The 27,973-nt window shown below is 40.4% G+C and overlaps 2 protein-coding genes across 3 annotated transcripts; both read left to right on the forward strand.

Moving 5' to 3' along the window:
• Nucleotides 1-575: 575 nt before the first annotated feature.
• Nucleotides 576-10,642, forward strand: btbd9 (BTB (POZ) domain containing 9). The gene is made up of 11 exons (XM_085248119.1): nucleotides 576-711; nucleotides 1,057-1,265; nucleotides 2,034-2,397; nucleotides 3,382-3,649; nucleotides 3,796-4,015; nucleotides 4,253-4,372; nucleotides 5,283-5,392; nucleotides 5,511-5,700; nucleotides 6,018-6,125; nucleotides 6,805-6,883; nucleotides 8,340-10,642. The coding sequence occupies exons 2-11, from the start codon at nucleotides 1,081-1,083 to the stop codon at nucleotides 8,538-8,540; spliced, it is 1,845 nt and encodes a 614-aa protein (XP_085104245.1). The 5' UTR covers nucleotides 576-711; nucleotides 1,057-1,080; the 3' UTR covers nucleotides 8,541-10,642.
• A 3,324-nt stretch (nucleotides 10,643-13,966) lies between these two features.
• zfand3 (zinc finger, AN1-type domain 3) lies at nucleotides 13,967-25,460 on the forward strand. 2 transcript variants are annotated; one of them, XM_085248166.1, is made up of 6 exons: nucleotides 13,967-14,531; nucleotides 18,974-19,014; nucleotides 22,318-22,489; nucleotides 24,566-24,678; nucleotides 24,765-24,935; nucleotides 25,255-25,460. In XM_085248166.1, the coding sequence occupies exons 1-6, from the start codon at nucleotides 14,464-14,466 to the stop codon at nucleotides 25,407-25,409; spliced, it is 720 nt and encodes a 239-aa protein (XP_085104292.1). In that variant the 5' UTR covers nucleotides 13,967-14,463; the 3' UTR covers nucleotides 25,410-25,460. The 2 variants fall into 2 exon arrangements, with proteins under 2 accessions (XP_085104292.1, XP_085104291.1); XM_085248165.1 differs by having other exon boundaries at nucleotides 13,975-14,531; nucleotides 22,318-22,509; nucleotides 24,613-24,678.
• Nucleotides 25,461-27,973: the final 2,513 nt, after the last annotated feature.

Consider the following 27,973-nt stretch of genomic DNA (forward strand, 5'->3'; position numbering starts at 1 on the left):
CTCCAGCTCCACGTTAAACTGTGGCCGCGTCATCATTAATGCTGCTGGTGTGTTCTCCGTGTTTCTGTTTAACACTCGTTTTATTCACATGCTCCTGAATACGTTTGTATTGCAACTGTGAGTTTAACGCCCACGTCTACATCTTTAACACACCGGCACACATAGCCGTGCATTACAGGAAGCATCAAAGCATAGAATTTTTCTACAATGTTTTATAATCAACTTTTTCGAATTAGTCGATAAATCCGTGCACCCTGAAGTTTGCTGCTATGTAGTATTTTTATTTTAGAATCAGTGATTGACATTGTTAATTTTATTTTCCTTTTTTCCTTAGAAGTTTGCATCTTTTATGTTTCAGTATTTATGTTTATGTTTTCTGAGTGTGTTTATGCATGTACAGTATGATCTCATGATTTTTGTTTTTCAATACGTTTTTTTAAATAAAATGTTTAAAAATGTAACTGTCAAGTATATGAAAATAAAACTATTAAATGTGATTATACACACGCTTTGTTGGGAGCCTTTATTTTGAAACTATCTTAACTGAACCGGATGTTTCTTCCTTTGCCCCCGAAGAGGTTTCCGCTGGTGTAATGTTGGAAGAGCTAGGGGGTTAACGGCTGATTTTTTCCTGCATTTTGGAAAAAATAACAACGACTGTGTGTTTGAGATCGACTTTATCTCAATACCGGAGTTAATGGTTGCTGTTCAGTAAGTTTATAACACAGATTAAAGCGAGAAAAGAGACATTAATTAGCTTCGAGCTAACGATTAGTCGAGGCGTCAAATATCCGCGACACCAGCGGCTGTAAACAACACAGCCGAGCTAGCTGTTTATTCACATCGTATTTTCACTGCTGTCGTTTTACTTTGCTGACTGAGTGTTTTTAACGTACACTTTAAAAATATGAGATTTGACGTCAGCGGTGTTTGATTACAGAAGCCATTTTCCTTCAGTGCATTCCAGTTAGCATTTACCTTCAGCTAACATAAGGTTAATTTTTTTCCGTCACTGCCTGTTTTGCTTTCGTTTTAACGTGTGCATTCCTGTGCCAGATGTAACTCTGACAGCCGTCGACCATGAGCAACAGTCACCCTCTGCGTCCACTGGCCTCCGTGTCGGAAATCGACCACATCCACCTGCTGTCGGAGCAGCTCGGAGCCCTGGTGCTCGGAGAGGAGTACAGCGATGTCACCTTCATCGTGGAGGGAAAGCGCTTCCCAGCGCACAGGGTCATCCTGGCAGCTCGCTGTCACTACTTCAGGTAAAGTTAAATGCCTCTTAGCCAGAGGTTGGCGCCTTTTTTAATTCCAGTCCTGAAACACCTGATAGTGAGTAACATAAATACTAATTTTAACCGAAAAAAACCCACGTTACGATGACAAACTGGCAATTTTTTAAAAAAGAAAAGAAAAAAAAGACAGCGCAGCGTTGTTTCACCCTGTTGATCATTTTACAACACCAAGTTTTTTCAAACTCCTAGTTGGAAAAAAATATCTTTAATTTTTTTAAAATGACTAAATTATTCAAAAGCTTCCTTTCCCAAATCTGTCTAATACAAAATATACCTTTTTTAATCCTCTGTAGCATCACTTTATTTTTGCTTTTCCACCTTGTATAAGGTGTGAAATATGTTTTCCACTGAACAATGCCTGTTCAACAGTGGTTGATTGTCCAAGTCATCTTTCTTGGGGCCTCACTGGCATCTTTTTCCATGTTTTTGTGGTCCTTGTGATCTTATTGACACTGTGCATGGTGGGACTGTGGTCTGGGTGTAGCATAACATACTCCACTCCCGATTGTCACTTTGATCTCTTACTAGTTCCACAACTCATTCCTGTTTTTTAACTAGAGACCTTATGTTCCCTACTGCCATCGAATCCTGCTGGTGTAAAGGACTATCTAATCTGTCTAAAGTGCATCTCATTCAATGAGCAGAATTTAGATCTTTTGTTTTTTGCGTGGTTTTATTCATGGCAAAAAATAATAAAAAACAAAAATGTAAACTTTTGCATATTCTGCCTCCTTTTAGGGCCCTGCTATACGGTGGGATGAAAGAGTCACAACCGCAGGCGGAGGTGTGTTTGGAGGAGACTCGGGCTGAAGCCTTTTCAATGCTGTTGAACTACCTGTACACGGGCCGGGCCAGCCTCAGTTCTGCCCGGGAAGAGGTGCTACTGGACTTCCTGGGCTTGGCTCACCGCTACGGGCTCCAGCCTTTGGAGGATTCCACATCTGACTTCCTCCGCACCATCCTGCATACCAACAATGTCTGTCTGGTGTTTGACGTGGCCAGCTTGTACTCTCTGAGCGCGCTCACTGCAGCCTGCTGTACTTACATGGACAGACACGCACCTGAAGTGCTAAATTCTGAAGGTTTCCTCACGCTCTCCAAGGTAAGAGTGATGGAAGAAGAATTGTAGTAGGTTTTGGTATTATTTCATTCTTGTGTTAGTCTTTATTTCTGTTAAAAATGTAGATGCAGTGACCTCTAGTGGTAGTTAGCAGAAGCTACAAAAGACAGTCAACACTGCTCAGCAAATGGCAACTGTTATCTAAGCAGGACTTCTGCATAGGTTAAAAATGTATTTTTATAGATATCTGAAAGGTATACATAAGTGATCTTAAATGAATTATTAATTTTTAATTGTGATTTATTATTTTGGTATGGATCCAAGTCTTGTATCAGTCATGTATCAGTAATAAAATATTAAGTGAAAAGTGTTGTCACTTTCACATAAAAACAGCTATATATGTTATATGCAGGGATAACAATGAAGTGTGTGTGGCTGAGAAAAGTAAAATCAAATAAGTTATCAGTTAAAAAAAGGATTTTGTTAAAGGCTTAAACCTTCTTTTTTTTATTTAACCCTAAAGAGACATGTAGACTCCTGCGTCCATCAGAACCCTAAAACAGAAGAAAGTTGCAGTCCTGAAAATCAGTGTTATTAAAATCATTCACATAATAAATAATCAAAGGGCTTCTGATCTTCCTGGTTTTTGTTCTTTGACCAGTCTGATTGTAAAATGAGTACTAAGCTGCCTTCTATCTGTTTTTAACCATCTTGTATTTTAGTTTGAAGAAAAAAAAAAACTATATTCATTAATTTTATTATATTATTCTGCCACACTTTGTTCTCTTTTACACAGTGATGTCATAATTTAGCCCAGAAAGGTCACACATGATGGTGAATTACCCCCTCGAATCTTCTTAAAGGCAGTTAGGTTTTAATTTAGTTACTTTTTTACAGATTAAATTTAAAAAAAGCCATTACAGTAATATAAAATGTGGTTAAACAAGATAAGCTATAAGCACTACATTTTGTGAATTTTCTGGTGTGTTTTCCTTCCCTTGAATAATTTATTACCTGTGTCTGCAGAATGCTTTGCTGACTGTGGTCAGGAGGGACTCATTTGCTGCCAGTGAGAAGGAGATCTTCCAAGCGTTGTGCCGCTGGTGCCGGCAGCATGAGGATGGCGAGCACACTTACGAGGTGATGTCTGCAGTGCGGCTGCCCCTCATGACTCTGACCGAGATGCTGAATGTGGTGCGACCGTCTAGCCTCGTGAGCCCAGATGACCTGCTGGACGCCATTAAGGCCCGGTCTGAAAGCCGCAATATGGACCTCAACTACCGGGGAATGCTCAGTCAGTCTTCTTTGTCCTTTGTTTGATTAGCGTTCACATCAAGCTGCAGTTAAAAACTGTAATGTGTGAATATTTTTTGTTTTTTATCTGCTTCTTGAAAGCATTAATTTGTGCTTTCGTTCATGGTGTCAAATCTTGGTTTTCAGTCCCTGAGGAGAACATCGCCACCATGAAATACGGAGCTCAGGTAGTGAAAGGAGAGCTGAAGTCAGCGCTGCTCGACGGCGACACCCAGAACTACGACCTGGACCACGGCTTCTCCAGACACCCGATCGAAGAGGACGGCCGAGCTGGGATTCAGGTCAAACTGGGCCAACCGTCCATCATTAACCACATCCGCCTGCTGCTGTGGGACAGAGACAGCCGGTAAAATATTCTCTGCTCATCCTGATAAAACAAACGATAAAAAGGTCCAAGCAGAGTGTGGGCCAATTAGAGCTGACTACATAAGACGTGCTGCTTCTTAATAAAAAAAAAAAGACCAAAATGTGTATTTTAAAGCACATTATAGAGTCAAACTCATTTCTTATGCACTTGTATTTTTAACCTCCCTCTTAAATCTGAAGTGCTTTGTATACTTAGTGTCCTGTATGACTGTTACAGGTCTTACTCATACTACATCGAGGTGTCAATGGATGAGCTGGACTGGGTGCGTGTTGTTGACCACTCCAAGTATCTCTGCCGCTCGTGGCAGAATCTGTACTTCGCACCCCGGGTTTGCAGGTAAACCAAACCAAAATCATATGGCTTCCAGTTATACCAGTGCTTATTAATCCCTGGCCTAAGCTATAAAATCCCATCCCATTTTTGCCATCTTTTTGGCTTTGCACAAGGGGCTTATTTGTGCTCTGTCATGACTTGCCTTAATCTCGTGTACAATTAGGGTGTGTATTTGGGTTGCTACAGTTAGTTAATTTGTACAAACCGCCTTGTTTGCCCGTGTGATGACAGAAGCATAAGTATTTTTGCATACCTCTCGAGCTGGCTGAGTTCAAATAGTGTTGTTGCCAGTAGCTGGTCTGTCCTTCCCAGACACACTGACGTGAAGTTCCTGACACTCCTGATTTTGAGTAATGTGTTGCCATGCCTTTTAAAGATAATGGAGCCAAAACATTCAAATGGATGTCAGAAGATATGACTAAAACTTGCCAGTAATGGGAATTACACCATCATTCTTTCTCTAATCGTCTTAAATTCACCATAAAAGTGAAAATATAAGTAAGTATAGTGATATGCTTGTTTGAAATTGATATCACCACCTACAGAGAAACCTGAAACTGAGTTGTCAAAAGAATGTTTATTTAATTGGTACTTTGTAAAACAAATGCTTGTGTTAATATTTGTGTTCTTGTGTTACATGGCCATGTTGTAAGAAGTTTTGTTCCTCTTCTCAAAATCCAAATTGTACTAAATGCGCTTCACTGTAGAGAAAGGCATTTGGATGGAAAACTGTCTCATTAATATAAAATACAATAAAATTCACTGGAATCAGATGATGAGCATTAATAAAATTAAAGCGGTGTTAAAAACATAAGAGGCAATAAAAAGTGTCAGTGTACTTGTGCTTATCTGAAGATTTTTAGATATAACCTGTTATTCATGTAGTCATTCATTTATTTCCTGTGTGTTTCAGATATGTTCGTATTGTAGGAACACACAACACGGTCAACAAGGTCTTCCACCTCGTGGCTTTTGAATGCATGTTCACCAACCGCTCGTTCACCCTGGAGAACGGGCTTGTGGGTAAGCAGCAAAATACTGACAGTCTGCACTGCATGTGTAGTTTGCAGTGTTTTTGTGTAGATAGAAAGGGTTTCATGTTTGTAATTTAAGCCTTTAACCCTGCTCGTAATGTCTGCAGTGCCCAGTGAGAATGTGGCCACTATAGCTGCCTGCGCCAGCGTCATCGAGGGTGTGAGTCGCAGCAGAAATGCCTTGCTCAACGGTGACACCCGCAACTACGACTGGGACTCGGGATACACTTGTCATCAGCTGGGCTCTGGGGCTATCGTCATCCAGCTAGCTCAGCCCTATTCTATTGGATCACTGAGGTGAGTGTGCACTAGCTTTGAGTTCAAATCTCAGCAGCTGTGATGAAGTCATTATTGTGTTACTTGTAATAAATCAAACGTTTCCATCACAGCTACAATAAAGTGTTTGTTTCCATCCAGTGACAAACTTTTATTTAAGCTTTTCTGTTGAATCGTATACAAGAAAAAGAAATAATTGTTGGAGAGATCAGAGCTGGAGAGTTTTATTCTGCATGTACTGTACCTAATATCTATAAGTTATTAACAACAGCTTCTTATCATTGGAGTCATTTAAAAATCTGTGGTAAAATAGCATTAACACAGACAAATGTGTTCAGGCTGCTGCTGTGGGACTGCGATGAGCGCTCCTACAGTTACTACATTGAAGTTTCCACCAACCAACAGCAGTGGACAAAAGTGATTGACCGCACCAGGGTAGCTTGTCGGTAAGTGGTTCACTTCTTCTTTTCTTACTTTCTGAATCACACCTTAAGCTACCGATGCTCTTCCAGTGTCTTTAATGGTTAAAAATGGAATCAGAGCCTTTATTTTATAATAAATGAAGGCTTTAAAGAACATGCTTAATCTGCATTATTGAAAGAAGGATCCGCAGTCGGCCTCTGTTTAAATAAATGTACCTGAAGTCTTTAACGAGAGGCCTTTTAAGACCTCAGTGTTACCTGTTCCAAATACTATTTTCAATAAAAACTCTTGATTGCAATTAATTTTTTCCTTGTTACATAATTTGACTAATCCGTGAACTCGACCCCAGCAGAGAAACTTGCTGATTTGTGTGTTCACAATCACTTTTCAAAGGCCTGTCTGATTATAGTCACCTTGAACCATCTGGATTCCATCTTTGTCTGAGAATAAATACTTATAAAGATCTATTTCTAATCCTGGAACTCTTGATTATTTTCATTTTCAGAAGATCCGTGTGTAAGTAGGTGCTGCTCTTCTAAGCCGAATGTGAACATTCATAAATGAAAAGTTATTGACAAACACTTATGAAGCAGATCCTGAGGTCCATAGAAAATTTTCAGGGTCTTCTCTGGAAACTTTGATAATAACCAGAGATAAATCAGGATCTTTCTTTTGTTTGTTTTTAATTGCTTTCTCTTACAGATCATGGCAGACACTGAAGTTTGATAAGCAGCCTGCTTCCTTCATCCGTATTGTTGGGACTCATAACACCGCTAATGAGGTGAAAACATGGTTTGAAATGGTCGTCTGTGTTCATTCGTCTGTCTCTTTGTTCGAATGCTTTAGCTTTAGAGGAGCTGAAAGTTCTTTTTACATTGTAACAAACTTTTGATAAGTTGTGCTTAATCAAGTAATTGTACAGAGAGTACTTTTCAAAAATCACTGGGTGGCTAAAGTAGCTGTTACAATCAGCTAAGTTAGTAAAGAAACAAGAACAGAAAATTCCTCTTGAACCATGTAAAAAAATTATGACTTAATATACATGTTATTTAAAGACAAAAAAAGATCCACATTTAGCACATTCCAATAGTTGAGGTTAAACACTGTCTGCTAATGTTCTTTGTGTGTTTTTGAGCCAGTTGAAACTGTTAATGATTTCCTCCCAAAGTCAGATTCTGCCTTTGATACAGACGTCGCCCCCACAAGTTTGTCGAGTGTGGCGAACTTCGCAATGCTAGCAGCGGTGGCCTTCTTCCTCGATAGTTAACATCCTCACACCTTTACAGAAAACAGTTAGACATTGAGTTGGGTGGTTATGTGCCAGTTTACTTGGACACAGCTTTCCGTCCATTTTATGGATGTGGGCACCGCAGAGTCGTGTTGGTTAGCGTGGCCATTGGTTCTTTATCTCGTCATGTCACAAAGAGAGAGAGAGGGATGCTGCGATCTGATGGGGCTGAAGATCTGGCAAGTAGCGGGTGGCCCCATAACATCGGAGAAACAGCCAGAATTGAATGATTAACCCTTTATAACCCAAGTACCATACAGGCCACCTACACGAGGAACTATTTGAATTTTCTCTCCAGCCCAAAGGTTGAGGAGTTACAGTAACGTGAATTGCACATGGTAACATGTAGGTGGAGCTGATTTTTCTGTCTTTGTTCAGACAGCAGTACCTTATGAGTGCTTTGTGCTGCTTCCATAAAACAAATATCCTCATAAACAGGAGTGCACATAAGTGGTCCGCAGGTGTGCATTCGCTGTCAAAATAAAAGATGCGTACCAGATAAGAAGTTGCAACGCGCATTTGCGTACATAAGATTTTCTGGAGGAGGACAGACATTTGTTTAGAGGTCTTAAAGATGTCGAAGAAGCTCCTTTAAGCAATTACTTTGGTGTTCCAAAGTAATTGCTTTGTCAAAAGGAGTCCGAACCGGAAAAGAAGCGCGTATTCTCAGAAAAGTGGTTGCACCTGTGGACCACTTATGTGCACTCCTGCCCATAAAGCTCATTTTCAATTTTTTCTGAAACTGTTTTCATTTTGTAATTGTAAAATGAGCCGGGTGATGGTTTAAAAAAACAAAACCAAAAACAATCAAAGGGGTTAACTCACAGTGGCTAATTGTCACTCCCATAATGATCTATTATATTAGACTAACTTTTGTCCAGTATCTGAGATAAACAGTCATTTGTGTATCGATTTCTCCTTTACATATTTAACCTTGATCTTTCTGCAGGTGTTCCACTGCGTGCACTTTGAGTGTCCGGCCCAGCTGGACACCGAGGTCAGTGAAGGCAGCCCGGGTTTGGATTCTTCTGATTCTGGAGCTACTACGCAGCAGCAACAGCAGCAGCGACCTCAACGACCTTCACGCACACACAGCCTGCTGCCCACCCAGCCCTCTTCCTCCTCATCCTCTTCCTCTTCCCATCATTAAGAACGTCCCCTTATTGGAAGATGTTGAGAGGAAGGAGAGTGGTGGGCGGGGGGGACCTCAGAACGCCATTTTGCACAGCCTTCATTGTTCAGACAGCACTGCTACAACAACACTGCTAAGGCGATCGTCTTTGTCATAATCCATAGTCCGTCTGTCATATGTGCAACATTAGAGACTGGTGTATTGGTAGCAACAGCATTTAGGGCTCCAGTCTTCCCAGTTTTGAAGCTCAACATTAGATATCATATCTCCTGCGTTTATATGAAGGTACTTTTTAGGAACTAAGACTCAAGTTTTATCCTTTAAAAAAAATATGAAGGTGAAATCTTTCTCTAAAGGTTAGGCACACACTGAAACATGTTTATACTGTATTATCAAAGAGCAGTAAGTCCATGGTGGGGGGGTGGTATTTGAATTTTATGCATTAATCGTACGATTAATAATGAAAGTACTGTTGTTAAGCTATTTTTTTAAGAAACTGTCTTAAACTGACTCTACTCACTTTTCATACCATCACAACTAACAGAGTAGAAGTTGAGTATTTTTCAAACTTTGGAAGTAAATAGTTCAAAGGTCTGCCAAAGCTGTCGAGCTAATGCATTAGGTGACATTTCTATCCAAATGGCATTTAATCCAATTATCTATCTGCATATTAAGTAATAGCTGTGGAGTATTTGATAGCAGGCTTTGACACCCAATCTAAACTTTGCAGTGTGACCTTTTCTCTTTTTTTTTTCTTTTTTTTTCTTTTTTATAGCTAAAATTCATACCTCAATAATGATCTCACTAAAACGAACCAAGATTTAACTGAGTGTCTTAATTTAATATTTTAAGCACTTGAATAGGTTGGCGCACACACACGATTAGGGAAATCAATTAGCTTGGGGGGGAAATGGGACTTAGAGGACCAAATTTGGCTGCACTTGGGCTGCTGAAGTTTAACTTTATACTGTAGACACATGAGCAGCTTCCATCTGCACTTTATTTTACTCAAGTATACAGAAATAAGGGTTGTAGCTTGGGTCTTCTGACTGAAGTAGAGTACTGGAGTGCTGGATTTGGTATCTTGCTGTTTATGTTAAATTAATTTAAAATCTTTGTGGTTCTGGGTTGTTTTTGATTTCAGTTCTTTTTGCATTTTTTTTAATGAAGTGTCAGTGCTGTGTTTTCTTTGTGTCCTGATGTTGCACTTTTACGTTATTTAAAAAGAAGAAAAAAAATCATTTGTTGGAAACCCTTTGTTTGCTGTTACATAACCTGAAATACCTATCTACCTTAGGTGACTCACTGATGTTTCTGTAAGCTTTCTTTAACCATCCCAATACATTTAAGACAACTACCCATTAGTTTGATAAGTCTTCCTTAATAACTAGAGAACAAAAATAGGGCTTTGTTCAGGTTGTACTCTCCATACCTTATCTAACTTTATGTGTACTTTTACTTATTTTCACCATCAATGTGTGACTGCATCTCACTGCCTCATGTTCAATGCCTGTTAAAAATGTGATTACGAAAAACAAAAACAACAAAAAAAGCCGATGTTGTTTGTTGATTTTTGTTTCTGTAAGAGGGTGACACACACACCTGCTAGTCAGAATCGCTGCTGTTACACACAGTGAAGCTCTTTGATTCAAGCAATACAATAAGTCCACCTTTGGTTTTAAGTATTGAGAGCTTTTGTTACACACCAAATGGTGCTGATTGATAATCGTGTAACATTAATGGGCCGGGCACTGATGCCCCACCAGCTTTGTGGGCAGTGTTAATGTGTACGGCTGCCTATGAAGATGTTATTGTCATAAAACTTTTTAAAATGTCATGTTTTGAAAATCAAAAGTTTTATTGTCTTGTTTTTCATAGTGAGAAAAGTTGCACTGTTTATTCCAGCAGGTAGGAAACTTGCATCCAAGGAGTTTTTACAGCTCGTAGGACCACAGACTCGGTTACTAACCAGTATATACACTACTGTGAAACAGTACAAAGTCTTGAGACACCCCTCATTTGTTTATTTTGCTATGAAAGTAGGAAATAAAGCAATATAAGGTAAAAACGTAGTTTGTACAGTTCTAACCAGCATTAAAGTCAATATTTGGTGTGTCTAATATTTATTCTTTAACACATCCTGAACTCTCTTAGGCAGCTTTCTTGTAATTTCTTTAAGTCTTCAAGAAAATTCTCTTGGCTTTTGGGGGGACATTGAAAGTTCTTCTTTCCGTTCTGTTCTCTGTCAAGATGATCATACACTGAGGTCTGGGCTCTGGGAAGGCCATCCCATCACTGATTGGGATCATTGTCATGCTGAAAAGTGGAGTCAATCAGTTGTTTTCCAGGTGATATTACATGGATCAAATTCTGACCATATTTTTCTGCGTTTAGAATTTCATCAGTTTTGATAATATCACCACTGGCTGAAATGCAGCCCCAAGCCATGACAGACTTTCCCCTATGTTTTACATAGGGGGTAGTAGATAATTTAATAGATAATGTTGTAACTCTCTCCTGACCTTCCGTCACTCCATAAGGCTTGTATAATATGGCATACCTCAGCCTTTTCTCCATTTCCCATCCCTAGCAATGGTTTCTTGACAACAGCCCTTCAACAGATAATGTCTCTGATGAGGCTTTAATGCCCCACAGCTGGATACTGGAATGCCTAGAATTGTACAAGATCAATGGGACCCTAAGAGCCTTCATCAGGAACTCAATGGGGATGTGGCGTACAACACTAGAGGCCAACTCCAAGCCCATAGCACAAGTCACCATCAAGTGCGGGATCTACCAAGGAGATGCTCTGTCCCCACTGCTGTTCTGCATAGGCCTGAACCCCCTCAGTGAGATCATTAACAAGACTGGCTACGGATACCGACTACAGAACGGAGCAGTTGTCAGCCACCTCCTGTACATGGATGACATCAAGCTGTATGCCAAGAGTGAACGAGACATCGATTCACTGATCCACACTACCAGGCTATACAGCAATGACATTGGAATGTCGTTCGGACTGGAGAAGTGTAGTCGGATGGTAACAAAGAGAGGGAAGGTAGTCAGAACTGAGGGGATTGAACTACCAGAAGGCAACATTGCAGACATAGAGGACAGTTACAAGTACTTGGGGATCCCGCAGGCGAATGGGAACCATGAAGAGGCCGCTAGGAAAGCTGCAACCACCAAGTACCTGCAGAGGGTCAGGCAAGTCCTGAGGAGTCAGCTGAATGGTAAGAACAAGATCCGGGCCATCAACACGTACGCCCTGCCCGTGATCAGGTACCCTGCTGGGGTAATAGGCTGGCCAAAGGAGGAGATAGAAGCCACTGACATAAAGACAAGAAAGCTCCTTACCATGCATGGAGGGTTTCACCCCAAATCCAGCACCCTGAGGCTGTACGCTAAGCGGAAGGAAGGGGGCCGGGGACTGGTGAGTGTCAGCACCACAGTCCAGGATGAGACAACGAACATCCAAGAATACATTAGGAAGATGGCCCCAACTGACCGAGTGCTCAGTGAATACCTCAGGCAGCAGAAACCCAAGAAAGAGGAGGGAGACGAGGAAGCATCATGGAAGGACAGGCCCCTGCACGGTATGTACCACCGGCAGATAGAGGAGGTGGCTGATATCCAGAAATCCTACCAGTGGCTGGACAAAGCTGGACTGAAAGACAGCACAGAGGCACTAATCATGGCAGCACAGGAACAAGCTCTGAGCACAAGATCCATAGAGGCTGGGGTCTATCACACCAGGCAAGACCCCAGGTGCAGGCTGTGTAAAGATGCCCCAGAGACAATCCAGCACATAACAGCAGGGTGCAAGATGCTAGCAGGCAAGGCATACATGGAACGCCATAACCAAGTGGCCGGCATAGTGTACAGGAACATCTGTGCCAAGTATAACCTGGAAGTCCCGAGGTCAAAATGGGAGATGCCCCCAAGGGTGGTGGAGAATGACCGAGCTAAGATCCTGTGGGACTTCCAGATACAGACGGACAAAATGGTGGTGGCTAACCAACCGGACATAGTGGTGGTAGACAAACAGAAGAAGATGGCCGTAGTGATCGATGTAGCGGTTCCGAATGACAGCAATATCAGGAAGAAGGAACACGAGAAGCTGGAGAAATACCAAGGGCTCAGAGAAGAGCTCGAGAGGATGTGGAGGGTGAAGGTAACGGTGGTCCCCGTGGTAATCGGAGCACTAGGTGCGGTGACTCCCAAGCTAGGCGAGTGGCTCCAGCAGATCCCGGGAATAACATCGGAGATCTCTGTCCAGAAGAGCGCAGTCCTGGGAACAGCTAAGATACTGCGCACGACCCTCAAGCTCCCAGGCCTCTGGTAGAGGACCCGAGCTTGAAGGATAAACCGCCCGCAGGGGCGTGCTGGGTGTTTTTTTTTTGTTATATATATATATATATATATATATATATATATATATATATATATATATATCAAAATTTTCCTTGTTTCTTTGTTGTAGATTCATCTAAAGAAATGGGAAATTCTGATGTGTCTTTGCGACAGCCATGAGTGACACTAGTGCAACAGGTTGCTAGTATGATAATGATAAAATTTCAAACTGGTTCTTTGCTATGTTGTCATCTCTAGAGAGTCATTGTGTTTTAATGAGTCATGGGTTGGTGTTAAGCTTGAAAAAACAGAAACAAAACATTCCTTTTAAATTTGTCAGGTGCGAGGACTGGACTGAGTGCAGAAGCAGGCAATGCCCAAAGAAAAACTTTGAAAGACCTCAGAAATCCTGGAGAAATATTGCTCAAGACCACCTAAAAATAGAGGTAACTCCGTAGAAGGCAGTTATAAAGAAATGAAGGTTGCTCAAGACTTGCACAGTGCACTATATATTGGGGATGATTTTCAGTAAATGCAATCTTTAACTGCATTTAACAGTAAAAAACAATACAGTAAAGAAATTATGTTTTTAAGGCATCTCATGCTGATGCTACCTTCATGAAGTTCTTGAATAAAATTTGCTTTTACTTTGCTATTTCACTTATTCCCTTATAAATGTTTTTAAATATAACAATCCACATTTTCAAATACTGAAAAGACAATTCACAATATATAGAGTGTTATCTGTAGTTTTAAAACGTGTTGTTATTGCTTTAGTCCATAGCTTCATTGTTTTGCTTTACTCTATAGTACATCTATGGCTTACTCTTACTGTACAGTACTCGCTGTACACTTGCCTTTCCAATACTAACACTCAGGATTATAGAGAAAAGTAAACACGGCGACTCAGAAATGTTGGCATATGTGTTTATTCTGGATGTTTTCCGTGTAGAAGCGGTGTTAGTTCATACTGTTTTACCATCATTTCGTTGGCCAATATTGACATTTCTGGTTTGATGGACGCGTTTCCGGCCTAGCATACTTCATACCAGCGACGTGTGAATAGGGGTGGTCCTCAACTGTCAAGAGGGGAAGGCCTTGCTCAGTCTATTTATTTTTTATTTTTTCGCACCCTCCCACACATTTAACGTCGCCATAATTGTGTTTTATTCGTATAGGTGGACGGGCGGTGTTCATTTTAAGCTTTTTGGTGTCGACTGAAACACCGGAACGCCCCCCTCCAGTCGTTTGTCGGTCGTAAAGTCCGAACATCCAGCTGATTGCTTTGAGTGCTGTTCAATTATTCCAGTTCAAACTAAGCCGTTTCCTTTGACTTAACGGAAGGCTTTTTGTGGCTGAAGCGAGTTTGCCGACGCGATATTTATTTATTTTTTACCCATGTGTGGACTTTCGGAGGAATTGGACAGCTATCGTTTTGTGTAATTTGAGCGTTGAAGGCTTTTTCTCATTGAACGACCAGGCCCCGGACTCATCCCCAGCCTCGCGTTTCCTTATCGGCTTTTTGTGTGTGCGTGTGTGTGGGTGCGCGCGCGTGTGGGTGCCTGTGTTTGTGTGTGTGTTGGAAGTCATGGGAGACACTAGTGAACGAAGCAAACCTCCGACTCTACCTCCCAGGTGTCCCTGCGGATTTTGGGGGTAAGTGTTAAACCTGATAGAAACCGGATTAAACCCGCTATCTTGAACTGAAAAGTAAATCCGGATGAAATGTGCTAAACGGGTTCAACTAGTCCAAACCCATTGTTGTTGTTCTGTTGTACAGGCCGAGGGTGGGGGGTTGGGAAGTTGGCTAATAAATAACCTCCTAGCTTGAAAACTAGCTTAATTTACCCCCTTTTTAGAGCTCTCACACTCTTTGTCGTCTCCTGTAGTGCCGGTTGTTATTTTCCGACCGTGCTTTACCGTTTTTAGGGCTATTTTTGAAGCCAGGAGATGACGTACCCGACATAGAAAATGATTTATTGCCAGCAGGTTCCTTTTAAACCTGCCCTGTTTTCGTCTACGACTTCAAAGGAAAGCTGGATTTAAATATTTAACACGCTACTTTTCTTAAACCTTAAGATTTAAATGTGTTGTTAAACTTATTTTGTCGTTTATTTTACGCCCCTCTTTACATTCGCTCTTGTCAAGAGGTGGATGTGTGTTGCATACCGGATGTGATTCACTGATCTCGCCTGTGTTACCCCATAGGAAAAATGACTAACCTTTTTAAATGTATTTAGTAGTAACCATAAGAAGTGACTGCTTATTTCTCATTAAACGCATTGATAATTTCTTGTTCCTGTCTTCACTTGCTTTGAGGCAAATATCAATACAGAACATAGTCTTATGAATTGACATTTGATAACCAGCCCATCTTCCCCAGCTGCTTCGTTTTCTGCTGTCCAGAAAGCAAACTGGAGGTGGCAGTAACCCACCTGTCAATGTCAGGTGACATGAATGGCAGCCTTGTGTGATTATGGCCCCAGCCTGCCTCAGCTCAGAATAACACCTGGTCTGGGGGGGTGGGAATCTGCTGTCTCTCAGCACATGTCCCTAAAAGCCAAGGCTTCGTGAAACGATTTCAAGGTTTTATTCAACTATTTGCAGGATTTTACATCTTACTAAAAATATGGGGTGCAAACCTTCACCTTGTCAGTACTGATGATATTTACATTGTTTAAATTCTTTTTTTTTCTTTCTTTCTTTTTGGTGTCCCTCAGCCCCAAAGAAACAAAAACAAAACAAAAAATATCTGAATAATTAACTAGTGCAAGACTGACTTGGTTCCAGTCGGTTGCACAATATACTGCTTAAGCTACTACAGAGTCTGTAGCACAGCACTACATAGATGATATAAAACTAAATCAATAGACAAATGTAAGCAGACAAAGTAATAAAATATTATGAAATGCGACTATTGATTTAAAAACAAGCAAAAGCAACAATAATACAATTTAAAAAAGGCTAAAAATGTACATGTTAAATCCACAGAAGAAACAGATATTTAATAAAGTGGTTATTAAAACCAATAAGAGGACAGTAAAATGGTTTTTAAAAAGTTAAAGGTAATAAACAGGGGAGTAATAAAATTAAATGAGAGCTGAGAGCAACACTATTCCAGGAAACAACATTTTGGCATTCATTATAAGTCCATAAAACAAATATATAAATAAGGTAAAATGATAATTAAGACCAGGAACTAAACTACCGAAATACAAATACTGCACTTTGATGCAGGTTTGCCAATATTATTCATACCAATGTGTCCTTTAAGATGTCAGCTCATCAGGGTTTAAAGGCATCGGTTAATTTTGGGTCCAAACCTGCACTAACTTGAGCAAATAAAAGTCAAACCACAAGTGATTTCATTGATTACTTCTTTGAGATAAGGCGATGCTATTCAATGGAAATCACCTGTTTGCACAGGTTGGCTCCATGAGTTTATAAAGTCCAGTAGTAAGCTCAGTAAAACATGCTAAGTAACTTCAGTTAATAATAAAAATAAATCATTAATAATGGCATTAAATGAGCTATTATTGGTTGTAACTGCAGACAAACCTATCTCACACTGAGTTTTGATGAGAATACCTTTTGATTAGCAATGATTAACTGCAACCAAGATATGTTACAGCTAAAGTGCAGCCTGGATGACATTAGTTTTAATCATTTCAAACATTGCTTTTAAGTTTCTTTAATTTGTGGATACTTCAGAGTAGCTAATGTACAGGTTGATCACTTCTTATGAGCAACAGGATTTAAGAGGATGAGGTAATCGATTTAAAAATACTTTCTTTGAGTAAAGCCTTGTTCTTGGATTCAAAATGACGGAATAGTTATCAGTCTGTTTGTTTTTTCCTACTCTGCGTGCTGCTATCAGATGAACAAGTTGCGTTTTGAGGACCTAAACAAAATATTTGACTTGGTTGTGGCACCTTTGTGCTGACATAATCAAGCTTTCCCATCTTGTCTCCACCTTGAAGCGTCACCTGGGAGCATAATGAAGTATATTTTGTCTGTAGAAGACTTGTTTTATCCTGTGTGGTTTATGTAGCAAAGAAAAAAGAAGCCATCTTATTTGGAAAATTTCAGGCTTTTAGTGATTTAAGTATTATTAAAGACTAGATGACAATATTAAAATTGTCTCAAAATTGCATTTTGTTTTTGTTTTTTGTTTTTTGTTTGGCTTAGAGCGACTGAATTTGTCTGGTACTATCATTCACCTCTTTGCTTTCAGTATAAACAGTCTGTGCAGGCTTGTCCTTCTGTATTAGTCACCTAGCTCCTGTAGGAACAATGATATGAATACCCCACCAAGTTCCAGCTTGTGTACCATTGAGAGAACTCGGTGTGAACAGAAATGGCTGAGAACAAAGACATTGTGGTGGTATGGACATTGGAGAGAAGCCCAGAAGGTGAGGGAAAGACACACCTGTGGCAAAGGTCTTACCAATTGCCAAGAAAAGATTCAAATGACTAGTTTTAAAACTGTTCATTGTCTTCTGAATGGACTTGCAATGAAAAAACCTTAAGGTCACATCTAGGTCACTTTAAACTCTGTAAGAATGTTTTCTCTGTCTATTCAAATCTTGACTATTCATGGCAAAAGCTTGTAAAATCACTTTTGTGTTTTTGTTGAAAGTTCTTAGTTAGGCTGTTACTATGCAGCCATCAAAAAGATGAAAGGCAAAGAACAAATGCTTTACACTACATTCAATCATTCACACACACATTCACACACTGGCAATGGCAAGCTACATTGTAGCCACAGCTGCCCTGGGGCGCACTGACAGAGGCGAGGCTGCCGGACACTGGCGTCACTGGGCCCTCTGACCACCACCAGTAGGCAAACATGGGGTTAGTATCTTGCCTAAGGATATTTGAGATCGAACCACCGACCTTCTGATTAGTGGCTGACCTGCTCTGCCACCTGAGCTACAGCCACCCGTGCTGTCAGTCTCAGCCGTTCTTTGAGGCATGCAACAGCAAATGAAGGTTGAAGTTTAGGTTGACAATATATGCACAGTTTGCAAATTCAAATGGGGGTTTGAGCATTGTAACAGCAGGTTACCTATTGTTGAACTTGAACCAAATATTAGTGAATTTGTAGTAGGGCTGCACGATTAATCGTTAGAAAATTGCGATCTCGATTCATACTTATGTGCGATCTCATTTCCAAATGACAACGATTTAAAAAAAAAAAAAAAAAAAAAGACGACGATTGTACCGCATTTTGATCTGGGACGTAATCTGCATGAAAACAAGCGCTCACTCTTCCTTTTTTGTTGTTTTTATGTTTATTTATTGTTTTTATGTTCAGTCTCAACTGTTACGAAGTTGATGTGCAGTTAATAAGTGCAATAAATATTTATACTGGAAAAGAAAATCGTGAGAGAATCGTGATCTCAATTCTAAGCCAAAAAATCGTGATTCTCATTTTATGCAAAATCGTGCAGCCCTAATTTGTAGCATAGTTTTTTCCCTTTTTGACTACAGAAAGATCGACTGAAATCTACTCGAGTACGTAAAACCAGATGGGCGTAATTTGCCTTTAAGATGAAATGTTTGTCTCTCTGCTTGCAGCTTGCAGGAAACTAGTAATGCTGAAACAATCAAGGGAGTGACAGAAGATTCATCAGCAACAATAGCTTAACAGTGGGGAAGAATATCCCCTCTTCCAGCCATGTGCTCCTCTTGTGCAGCAACCGTCTGCTTATCAATTTTCTCCCTTTTCTTTCAGTCTTACCTCGACGCCAAGGCCCAATTTCTAAAATCCTGAGATTAAGCCTTGGAGGAGATTATGAAAGATCATAGATTTAATGAGCTGGATATGACATAATTTTTATCTGAGATGTTGAAAAATTCAGAGTGGTATTATTCTTCCACATTTATGTTCACCTACTCTGCAGTAAATACAGGTATTAACCTGTTGGAGGAAAAGATGTTTATATATAGATGACTCCCATTAAATTCACATTTAGTAATTTGACATTGTTTCTTCTTTTACACATAAAGTTGAACTATAGATGGTTGAAATGTGTGGAAACAAACAGCAGGTCTGCGGAGGTTAAAAACTGACATTATCTCTCTTGTCTTTCCAGGTCCAGTAAAACAATGAACTTATGCTCCAAATGTTTTGCTGGTAAGTCACTTCTAAATGCACAGTATTTGTCTTGTGGGGGGAAATAAACAACACTGGGTTTTCATTTGGATATCATTCAATAGCAAAGGAGGCACAGGACACAAATGGGTCCTGTTACACCTTGGGTACCTGACATCTTTCAGCAGCCAACAACATCCCTCAGTTTACTGAATGTTTGCCAACTGCGTGACTTTTCTCGAAATATAAAAGATTTAAAGTGGTGCTACTTTGCATTCTTGCTTACATGCACGAAAGTAGGAACTCTACTTGGAGAATGAGCCAGACTTCTTTGTCCGTCAGTACAAGCCAGCTGGAAGCTGTACGAAAGAGACAGAACTGATAGCTATTCTGTTGCTTCTGATGTTCACTTTGGTTGTTTTGTCTGTAAATGTGGCCACAGGACACGCGTGGTCTTTCACTCGAATGTTGTGATGTTTTGTCCAATGAAGTTGTGGCTGGCTCAATAAATGGCCTGTATTTGTATAGCGCTTTACTAGTCCCTAAGGACCCCAAAGCGCTTTACACAACCAGTCATCCACCCATTCTCACACACTGGTGATGGCAAGCTACATTGTAGCCCTGGGGCGCACTGACAGAAGCGAGGCTGCCGGACACTGGCGCCACCGGGCCCTCTGACCACCACCAGTAGTCAACGGGTGAAGTGTCTTGCCCAAGGACACAACGACCGAGACTGTCCAAGCCGGGGCTCGAACCGGCAACCTTCCGATTACAAGGTGAACTGCCAACTCTTGAGCCACAATCGCCCAATATGTTCGTTGTCAAAAAAAAAAAAAAAATTCCTTTGCCCCCACAGCAGGTACTCAAAGCCAATCGCAGTGTTGTTTCTGTGCCTCTCTGGGTTTCAGTTTGTAGTAATGGTTAAAACGATAAATGATTTAAAGTTGCATTGGTGTACAAGGCCTGTTAACTGAAAAGGCTTATTACCTATGTCATTTTTAACATCAGTTGCCTCCAGAGTTTCACCTGTGCTGTTGTTGCTTGACTACAGAGTTAACAGTCTATACTACAGAGATTCAAATCCCCATACCCATGCACGGATGGATGCATTTCAGCACCCCTGGGTGCTCCTGGGTGTGTCTTTGTCTTTGAGAGTTACTTGCAGCTGCTTACTTCTCACATATAAATGGCTGAAACTATTGGATGTTCATTTTCTCTTGGCGTGCAGAGGCATTCTCAGTGACAGCCTGACACACTGCTAGCAGCAGCTTGAGGCTAGGTGTGCCAGCAGATTTCAGTTAGGAATGTCAATAATGCTAAGAAGTCATTCTCAGAAAACGAAAGAACCCATAAAGCGCCTCACTCCAAAATGATGTATTTGCCATTTGGAGGAAAACGGTGAAAGTTAGGAGATAATTGCTTCCATAAAGGATGATGAGATTCCATAAAATCTTCTTAATTTGCTGGGAAGATGGTAGCTGTTCTCTGAGGGCAGATTCGGGAAACAGACTTATCTTTGTCTGTTTCTCTGGTTACTGCATTTACTGTTTTGCTTGGAAGCTTTCTAAAACATAGAAAGTTTCATTTTTCTCCAGCATGATAATTGCACAAGAGAAAAATGCCCAGTTAAAGTTTGAAAATGTCATTGTATGAATTAAGCTGTCCCAATGACTTCTCCAGTCTGGTTCAGGTGGATGAGGGTTGAAGGTGATCCGCAGCCCTGTCGGTGGTCATAGCAACCAGTGAGCATGGTAGCATGGTAGACAGTGAGGACCTAGCATCACAGACAGCAGTAATGCTTAGAATAGACTTGATACACACAAGTATGGAGGCTGAGCAGAAGTGGGTTAGCCCACATGTGGAGGTAAAAGTAAAATCTAGGCTGGCCTCCCACACCTTCCCCTGCGGGGAGAGGGTGGTGGTGGAATAAAGACAAGAACCAGCTCAGGCGTGCAAGGTGATTTTTATCTTTGTCTCACTGAGTCACATTTCACTTGGTAAAGTTAACTGATAGCCACATGGTAATGGAGTTTAGAGATGGTTTGTACTTTCATTCAGGCTGTTTTTTTTTTAGTTTTTTTTTAAGGTTAAAGTTCTATTTTATTTTATTTTTATACACACATGGTAGTCATGAAATGATCAGTCGCAGAGAGATGGAGATGGCGCATGCTGCAACCAGTGATTATTTTGATTGTTGGTTAATCTGTGAATATGCAGATTAATCAACTATAAAATAAAACAATATGCAACAATGGTGGAAGCTGCTTATCAAAGATTACCATAGAAGGAAAATAGAGGCATAGATGGCACCAATGTTGAATGCTTTGGAAGGTATTCAGTAAATTATTGCTGATGAAAGAAAGTTTAATATGTTGTTTTTGTTGGGGTTTTTTTTTTGTTTTTTTGTTTTTTTTAAATGGTGGCAACTATTTGTTACAAATACAGCGTGGCATGTTAAAAAGCCAGAATATTAATTTGAGCACAGTTTTTACAAGATGCCTTTTAATCAGTGCACTGGGCTTCGATTGTTTCAAGTAATCGTGTAATTGACTTTTTGGGATGAAATCATTTCCTAGAGTTTTGTCTGTTTGCTGGTAATTTAATTTAGATGTGTTTCCATCTACAGTGTAAATGCAGATCCTTAAAGCAGCTGACCGTCAGCTGTTATTGACTTTCCTCAAATGTACTGATAAGGAAAGAGTCAGATGATTGCTGAATTCAGTGGACGCTCCATTTTCAAGTCACTGCTAAAAGTTATAGGTGTAATGGGAGGAGAGAGCCATAAACACTGAGGCACTCTGGAACATGATGTTAGGGAAACTCTGCTCACAGTTATATTTACCAAACAGCCGATGCATTATAGTTTGACAGACAGGAAAAACTGGGATACCAAAGGAAATGGTCAGGCAGAAGATAATAACATATGAGAGCTCTGTCAGGGCGGAGGACTAACTCACTGTTTCACCAAATGTTTTCTTTTTTGTCTTTAGGTTGACTTGATGGTTTTAGTTTAAATATGTACCTCCCACATATCGCTGTTAAATTGCCTGATAACTCTTATACACTAATTTCGATGTATTTTTCAGCTACATGAAACCTTTTACAGATGTTATAACGGGAGATCTGGGGTGCACAGTGCCTATACCACACTCCATAAGTCTAGAGTTGTCTGTTTGACACAATGTCCTATCTCCTCTTATTTATTTTTTTTCCTGTCCCTCCCACTGTTTGTATTTTCCCTGTCCTCTTCTTTTCTCTTCTTCTTCTTTTTTTTTTTTTTTTTTTTTTTTTTTTTTTTTTTTTAACATTCCTGTCTACTCCCTCACTCTCTGTCCTTGACCACAGACGTCCAAAAGAAGCAGCCAGTCGAAGACTGCACCCCCAAGCCCATCCAAAGCACCGGGAGTAGCCAATCGCCAGTTTTCAGTAGCGAGATGAGCAGTAGCAGTAGCCAATCCCTATCATTGTTGCCGCCCTCAAGCTCCGAGCAACTGTCAGCTGAAGAGCCCTTACCTGTGTTTTCCAGCACAAGGGAAGGTAAGCCTGGTCAGCCAATGACTTCACACTCACCCTGTTCTGTTTTTAAAAACTGACTTTCAGGAGAGCAAACTTTCCTAACAATGTGGAAGCAAAAGGTTAATGGTCACAGTAGACTGAAACTTTTGCTCAATTTAACGGTTAAGTCTTTCTCAAAGAATTGATGGATGCAGAGCAAGCTGTTTGTGGCAGTGATGATAGTCTGGACTGACTGTTCTTTTTCTTTGTCAAGCACAGGAAGATGCAGAACATGGCTGACACAGGAGTGCAGCACTGAAACAAAGGAACATAATGAAATATGAAGTTCATTGCAGAGCTCATAAAATCCCTCATGTAGGAATTTTCTCAACTATCGTGGACCTCAAGACTACGTTAAATGTCATTCTTTGTAGATGAAGCAGTATGATGTCTCTGTGGTTTGGAACAGTTTGTGCAGGCATAAATGCTGCTGTGCAGCCTTTTCAGTCTTTAAATAAGTACTGGATGAATCTGTCTGTGGGTTTTGCTTTTAAAACATAGAAAAGGCAACAGTAGTAATTCTCTAGTACAAAGCGGCACATGGTACAAGGAAAACTTCAATCTCGAGTAGAAAACACAGTTCTCTGCAAAAGCCTCTGACTGTTCAGATCTGTATGACCAGATCCTATGCTACATCAACCACAACATTAAAATCACCTGCCTTATGGATGTCAGCTGTTCCCTTCTAGGGGTGACCTGTAGGGACGTTAGCCAGAGCGCTTTGTTTTTGACAGTTGTGGTGATCTATAGATTTTTCTTGATCAGATGCATTTCATGCATGTTTAATCCGATCAGGTCAACACTTTAGGCTCTTCATCATGTTCTTTGAGCAGTTTCTGCTGTGTATCAGAGCTCTTTTCCTTGCTGGGGTAGATTCTGCCGTCACAGAGTATTAGAAGTGGGGAAACTGTACGTACAAGGGTGGAAAGACTATTAATAAAGATCAAGAACCAAGTTTTCCCCAGTAGATTGTTGCATTATAACAGAATAATACGTTTATTCACATCATAGGTTAGTGGATTCAATGTTGTGGATGATTAGTGTGTCTTGGTCTATAGCAGATTGTCAACAATAATTACTTAATATAATCTATTTTGTAAATTGCTACTTTTTAAATCTTTTTTTGGACGCTTTGGGACAGAAACGAGCGTACTCTGAATGCTGTCTGGGCTCCTGCTTAAATATAAGAAAGGGGTTCAAAGTAGAGTTGCTCTTCTGCATCAAAAACGGCTAATTGAGATGTTTTGGGCCTCTGATTAGGATGTCTCCTGGAGGTCTCCTAGGTAAATGGTTTCAGACATACCCAACCAGGAGCAGATTCTCCTGGCAGAGTCGGGACATGTTGAAGTGATTATATCCCTCAGCTGTCTCAGGAACACCTCAGAGAGCTAAAGGCGGTGGCTTGAGACTACTGCTCCTATGACCCAGACTCGCATAAGCAGTAGGGAATATAGATAAATGTTGTTCTTAACACATTTCTAAGTTGTAGAGTTATACTTGCTTTCATCTGGAGTCATGTTTCTTACCATGTGACAAACTTCAGTATTAGTTTTCCTGTTGGTCTCCAATCAAAGTCTCTCCACCAGCACATTAACTAAATTTTTACCCACCTTTCGCTTGACTGAGTTTGCTGGTAACTGTATCTGTCTGCTGTTTGATGCTGAGGTGATGTACAGAATCGTTCCTAAACTCACTATTAAGCGCTTAAAATGCACCTTTCCATACATACATCTTTGTTTTGTATCATTTGTAAAATATTGTTTTGGTTGCTTAAAAATCACATTTAAAAATCCTTGAAATGTTCATTTCATTTGTTTTGACATTTAATGGCTTTTGAAAAGGTCAAGCTGGTTTGGATGAAGTGAATATATGGCCTGCTGAAAAATGTTAGAACATCTATATAATAATGTAATGACTAATAGTTTAAGTATTGACATTTCAGCTTCAATTTCAAATGATGAAGTTGTTTTTATTTTAAGCATGGTACACAGTACAATCGTAGGTTTTCTTTCCTCGGAGTGGATGTTAAAGGAAGGAGGTCATTCCACATCGTGTCTCACTCGCCTTTTATTCCTCCACCTGTAGGTGTGTCGTCCACAGAAACAGCCCAAGGCACACTCTGCACGCCCACAAAACGTCCACGAGAATCAGGTACCACCTCTTCCTCTTGCCTTCTAGCGCCGCACGACCTTTGACAGGTTGAGCGCTAAATCTTTAACCCTGGTGTTTGTTTCCAGCCTCGGGCTCGGAGAGCGAGGCCACACCAGAGAAACGACCACGGACAGAAGAGAAAGAAGGGAGTGGCGAAGAGGCCCGCGGGACGCCCAAGCAGAAGAACCGTCGGCGCTGCTATCGCTGCCAAACCAAACTAGAGCTGGTGCAGCAGGAACTGGGATCCTGTCGCTGTGGTCAGTATCATCTTTGAGACGCATGTCACTGTATAAGCTAAGATGGTCATTGGCTTATGGCATCTTTGTCAAATGTTTGCATATAAATAATGTGGGAAAACTATAACTATATCAGAATCACTCACATGTACAAATTACAGGTAATGCACATTCATCCTCTTAAAATTGTATAAAGAAAATAGCACAGACCTGCTTTAGAAACTAGGAAAAGAGACCTCTTCCCAATGTTCTTGTTTAACAATAAGCTTGGCAAAGTAAAATTAAATAATGTGTATTGGGGTCACTTCCTGCCTCACCAGCTTCTCTGTTTGCCTCCCAGGCTACGTTTTCTGCATGCTCCACCGTCTACCCGAGCAACACGACTGTCTGTTCGACCATCTGGGCCGCGGACGTGAGGAGGCCGTCCTCAAGATGGTGAAGCTGGACCGCAAGGTGGGCCGTTCATGCCAGCGCATCGGGGAGGAGTGCTCCTGATTGGCCACAGAGTGAGCAGCCATCCAATAAAACAGGAGCTTACAAAGAGGAGGTGGTGGTAGTGGTGTTGATGGAAGGAGGTCTAGGAGAATTGACAAATGGGGTAATGGGAGGGGGCGGGTGGGAGGGGGGAGAAGAGGAGGAGGGGATGGGGTGTGGTTGTAACATCCTGCATCTGACCCAACGATTCTGGATCTGAGCTTAAGGCCACCCTGTTGAAGTCCTGGTTTCCTGCCTGGAGCGTCTGTTCGGACTCTGCTCAGGGCCAACAGGGGGCCGCCTGGTGGCTGTTCTTCAGAGCTACGTTCAGTATCGCATGTTCTCACACACACAGCCTTAACCCCACCCGTCTTCAGAGGAAGGACACCACAGAGACGGATCCAGTCAGTTGTATGTCATGCACAGTTCTTCTGTGCCTTGCCCCGGTTTTCTCCCCTTTACTCAGTCTTTTTTTTTTTTTTTTTTTTTTTTGTTCTTTCTTTTCAGTACAGGAAGTGAACTGCTCTAACGCTCAGCTGAACTGATCCATTTGGATTTTTTTGAATTCTACAGAGTTATTTGTTTTATTTAGATTTTTTCCCCCATTACCTGGTCGCGGATGAGGGGTCTAGCACTATCCCACGACCACTCCTCAGGTCGTCATCAAGGGGTCGAGGTATCAAACCTGTAACCTCACCTTCCTCTTCTTTTTTTCTTTTTTTTTTTTTTTTTTTTTCCCCCCCTTTCTTCCACCCGTGTTTGGACCCATGCACGGCATCACTAACCAGTTGTACTCATGCATGGTTCTAGCAACAGTGTATTTGTGCAGGTTTTGAGCGTGTCATTTGGTAATGTGATGCAGTCCAAGGACGCTGTGTGGCCGTTACCTTGATTAGCTCTGTTTTTACTGCTTAGCCACGGTGTCGTGGAGGACAATACAGCCGATCCCTGCCTCTGCTCACAGACTGTTGGCAAAAAGGAAAAATACAAATAAATAAATAAATAAATAAAATAGACAAACACACTAAATGGACAAGAGACACTCAGATAAATCCTCTGTGTAGCAGTCCCTCTTCTCCCTTCTCCCTCCCATTTTTCAATTTACTGAGTGGTACTGTTGTTCTTGATACATAAAGGGGAAGACGACTGAATTTTTGTATTCAAATGAAGAGTTCTTCACCAAAATGCCATATATTAATTTAGAAAAACAAATATCTGAACTATAACTGAGTCTCCATAGCTTCCCACTGAGTATTTATATTACTACCTTTTTATTTTGTGGTTTTGTTTTGTTTTTTTGTTTTTGTTTTTTTGTAGGTAGGATAAATTGGGGATTTATTTTCAGCTTTGAGATGTCTCTTTGGAATATAATTCTTAAAATATTATTTCCTTACTATTTTTATTTTTTTTAATACTGATTGTCATCCAGAACATCATTTCAGAGAGCGAGATTATTTAGTTTAAATCTGTGATAAATGTCCACCTAAAACATCAAATAAAACTTCTAAAGTAAAAAAGGGCAAATGTTGGATGGTTTTGAAAACTCTGTTTGTCTTTTTGTCAAAGTAGCCAATTGTAAGACTTTAAGAACTGAATACACTGCTTGTGGCATTGTTTGTTTGTTTTCTTACCACAGATTCAAACTGACTCTAGTGTCTAATGAATGTTTTGGCTGCAGAAATATCATGCGAATTCTGAAATTGAGTGGTTTTCCCCTTTCCTCATACGTTTTTCTTTTTTGTCATTGCTTCCAATCCTACTCCTAATCAGCCTACTCAGTCTGACTGCTTGGACTTTGTGCTGTGCATATTGTTCAGTTAAATGTTTCTTCCTCCTTATCTAAAAGGATTGTTCTACCAAAATCAATGTTTAGTTTGTGATGCTGCAGAAGTTGACGTTTTTCATCCTTTTTTTTTTTTTTTTTTTTTTTTAAGCTCGAGGTGTGAGTGCAACAAAATAAAGACGTTGTGGTTGATTTAAAACAAATTCAGAATCTCCATTTAAAAAAAAAAAAAAAAAAAAAAAAAATAATAATAATAATAATAATCTGCAGCTTTATCACACGTGTGATGATGACGTGACCGTTTCAGTTTTTCAATTTGGAGAAATAGCAGCAGGTCTCTCTGAACGGCAGGAAAATTAGAAGGTGTCGTCTTTTGCAAAATAACTCCATAAAAGTTGATTTGGGTTGAAAGCCTTTAGAAAAACCACTTAACTATGCTAATCCTCACAAGTCACGGTTTGTTCTGTCCCTCATCACTCCCCACTCCTGCTGTCTTCTCCAGTGAGAACAGTGAAGGATGAAGGGTTTGTTGGCTGATTCTTATTTTACTTTTGAAAAAGTTTTTTTTTTTTTTTGTTTTGTTTTTTTTTTTTTTTTTTTTTTTTCTTTGAGTGCTAATGAGAAATGGAAAAATCAAATTATCTTTCTGTACCTTTTAAAGGAAAAAATTTATTTAACCTTATATCAGTTTGAGTTACTTACACCCTAGCATAGAGTGACATATTTAGTTAAATGTATAAAAACGCAGGAACATAATTCTGTCCTATCTTCTCATTTTAATTTTATCGTGTTCCATTTTCTG

The sequence above is a fragment of the Mchenga conophoros genome, linkage group LG15 (assembly GCF_057382185.1).
Source record: "Mchenga conophoros isolate Kocher_MC1m ecotype Shallow Benthic linkage group LG15, M_conophoros_male_GT1.1, whole genome shotgun sequence".
Taxonomy (NCBI): Eukaryota; Metazoa; Chordata; class Actinopteri; order Cichliformes; family Cichlidae; genus Mchenga; species Mchenga conophoros.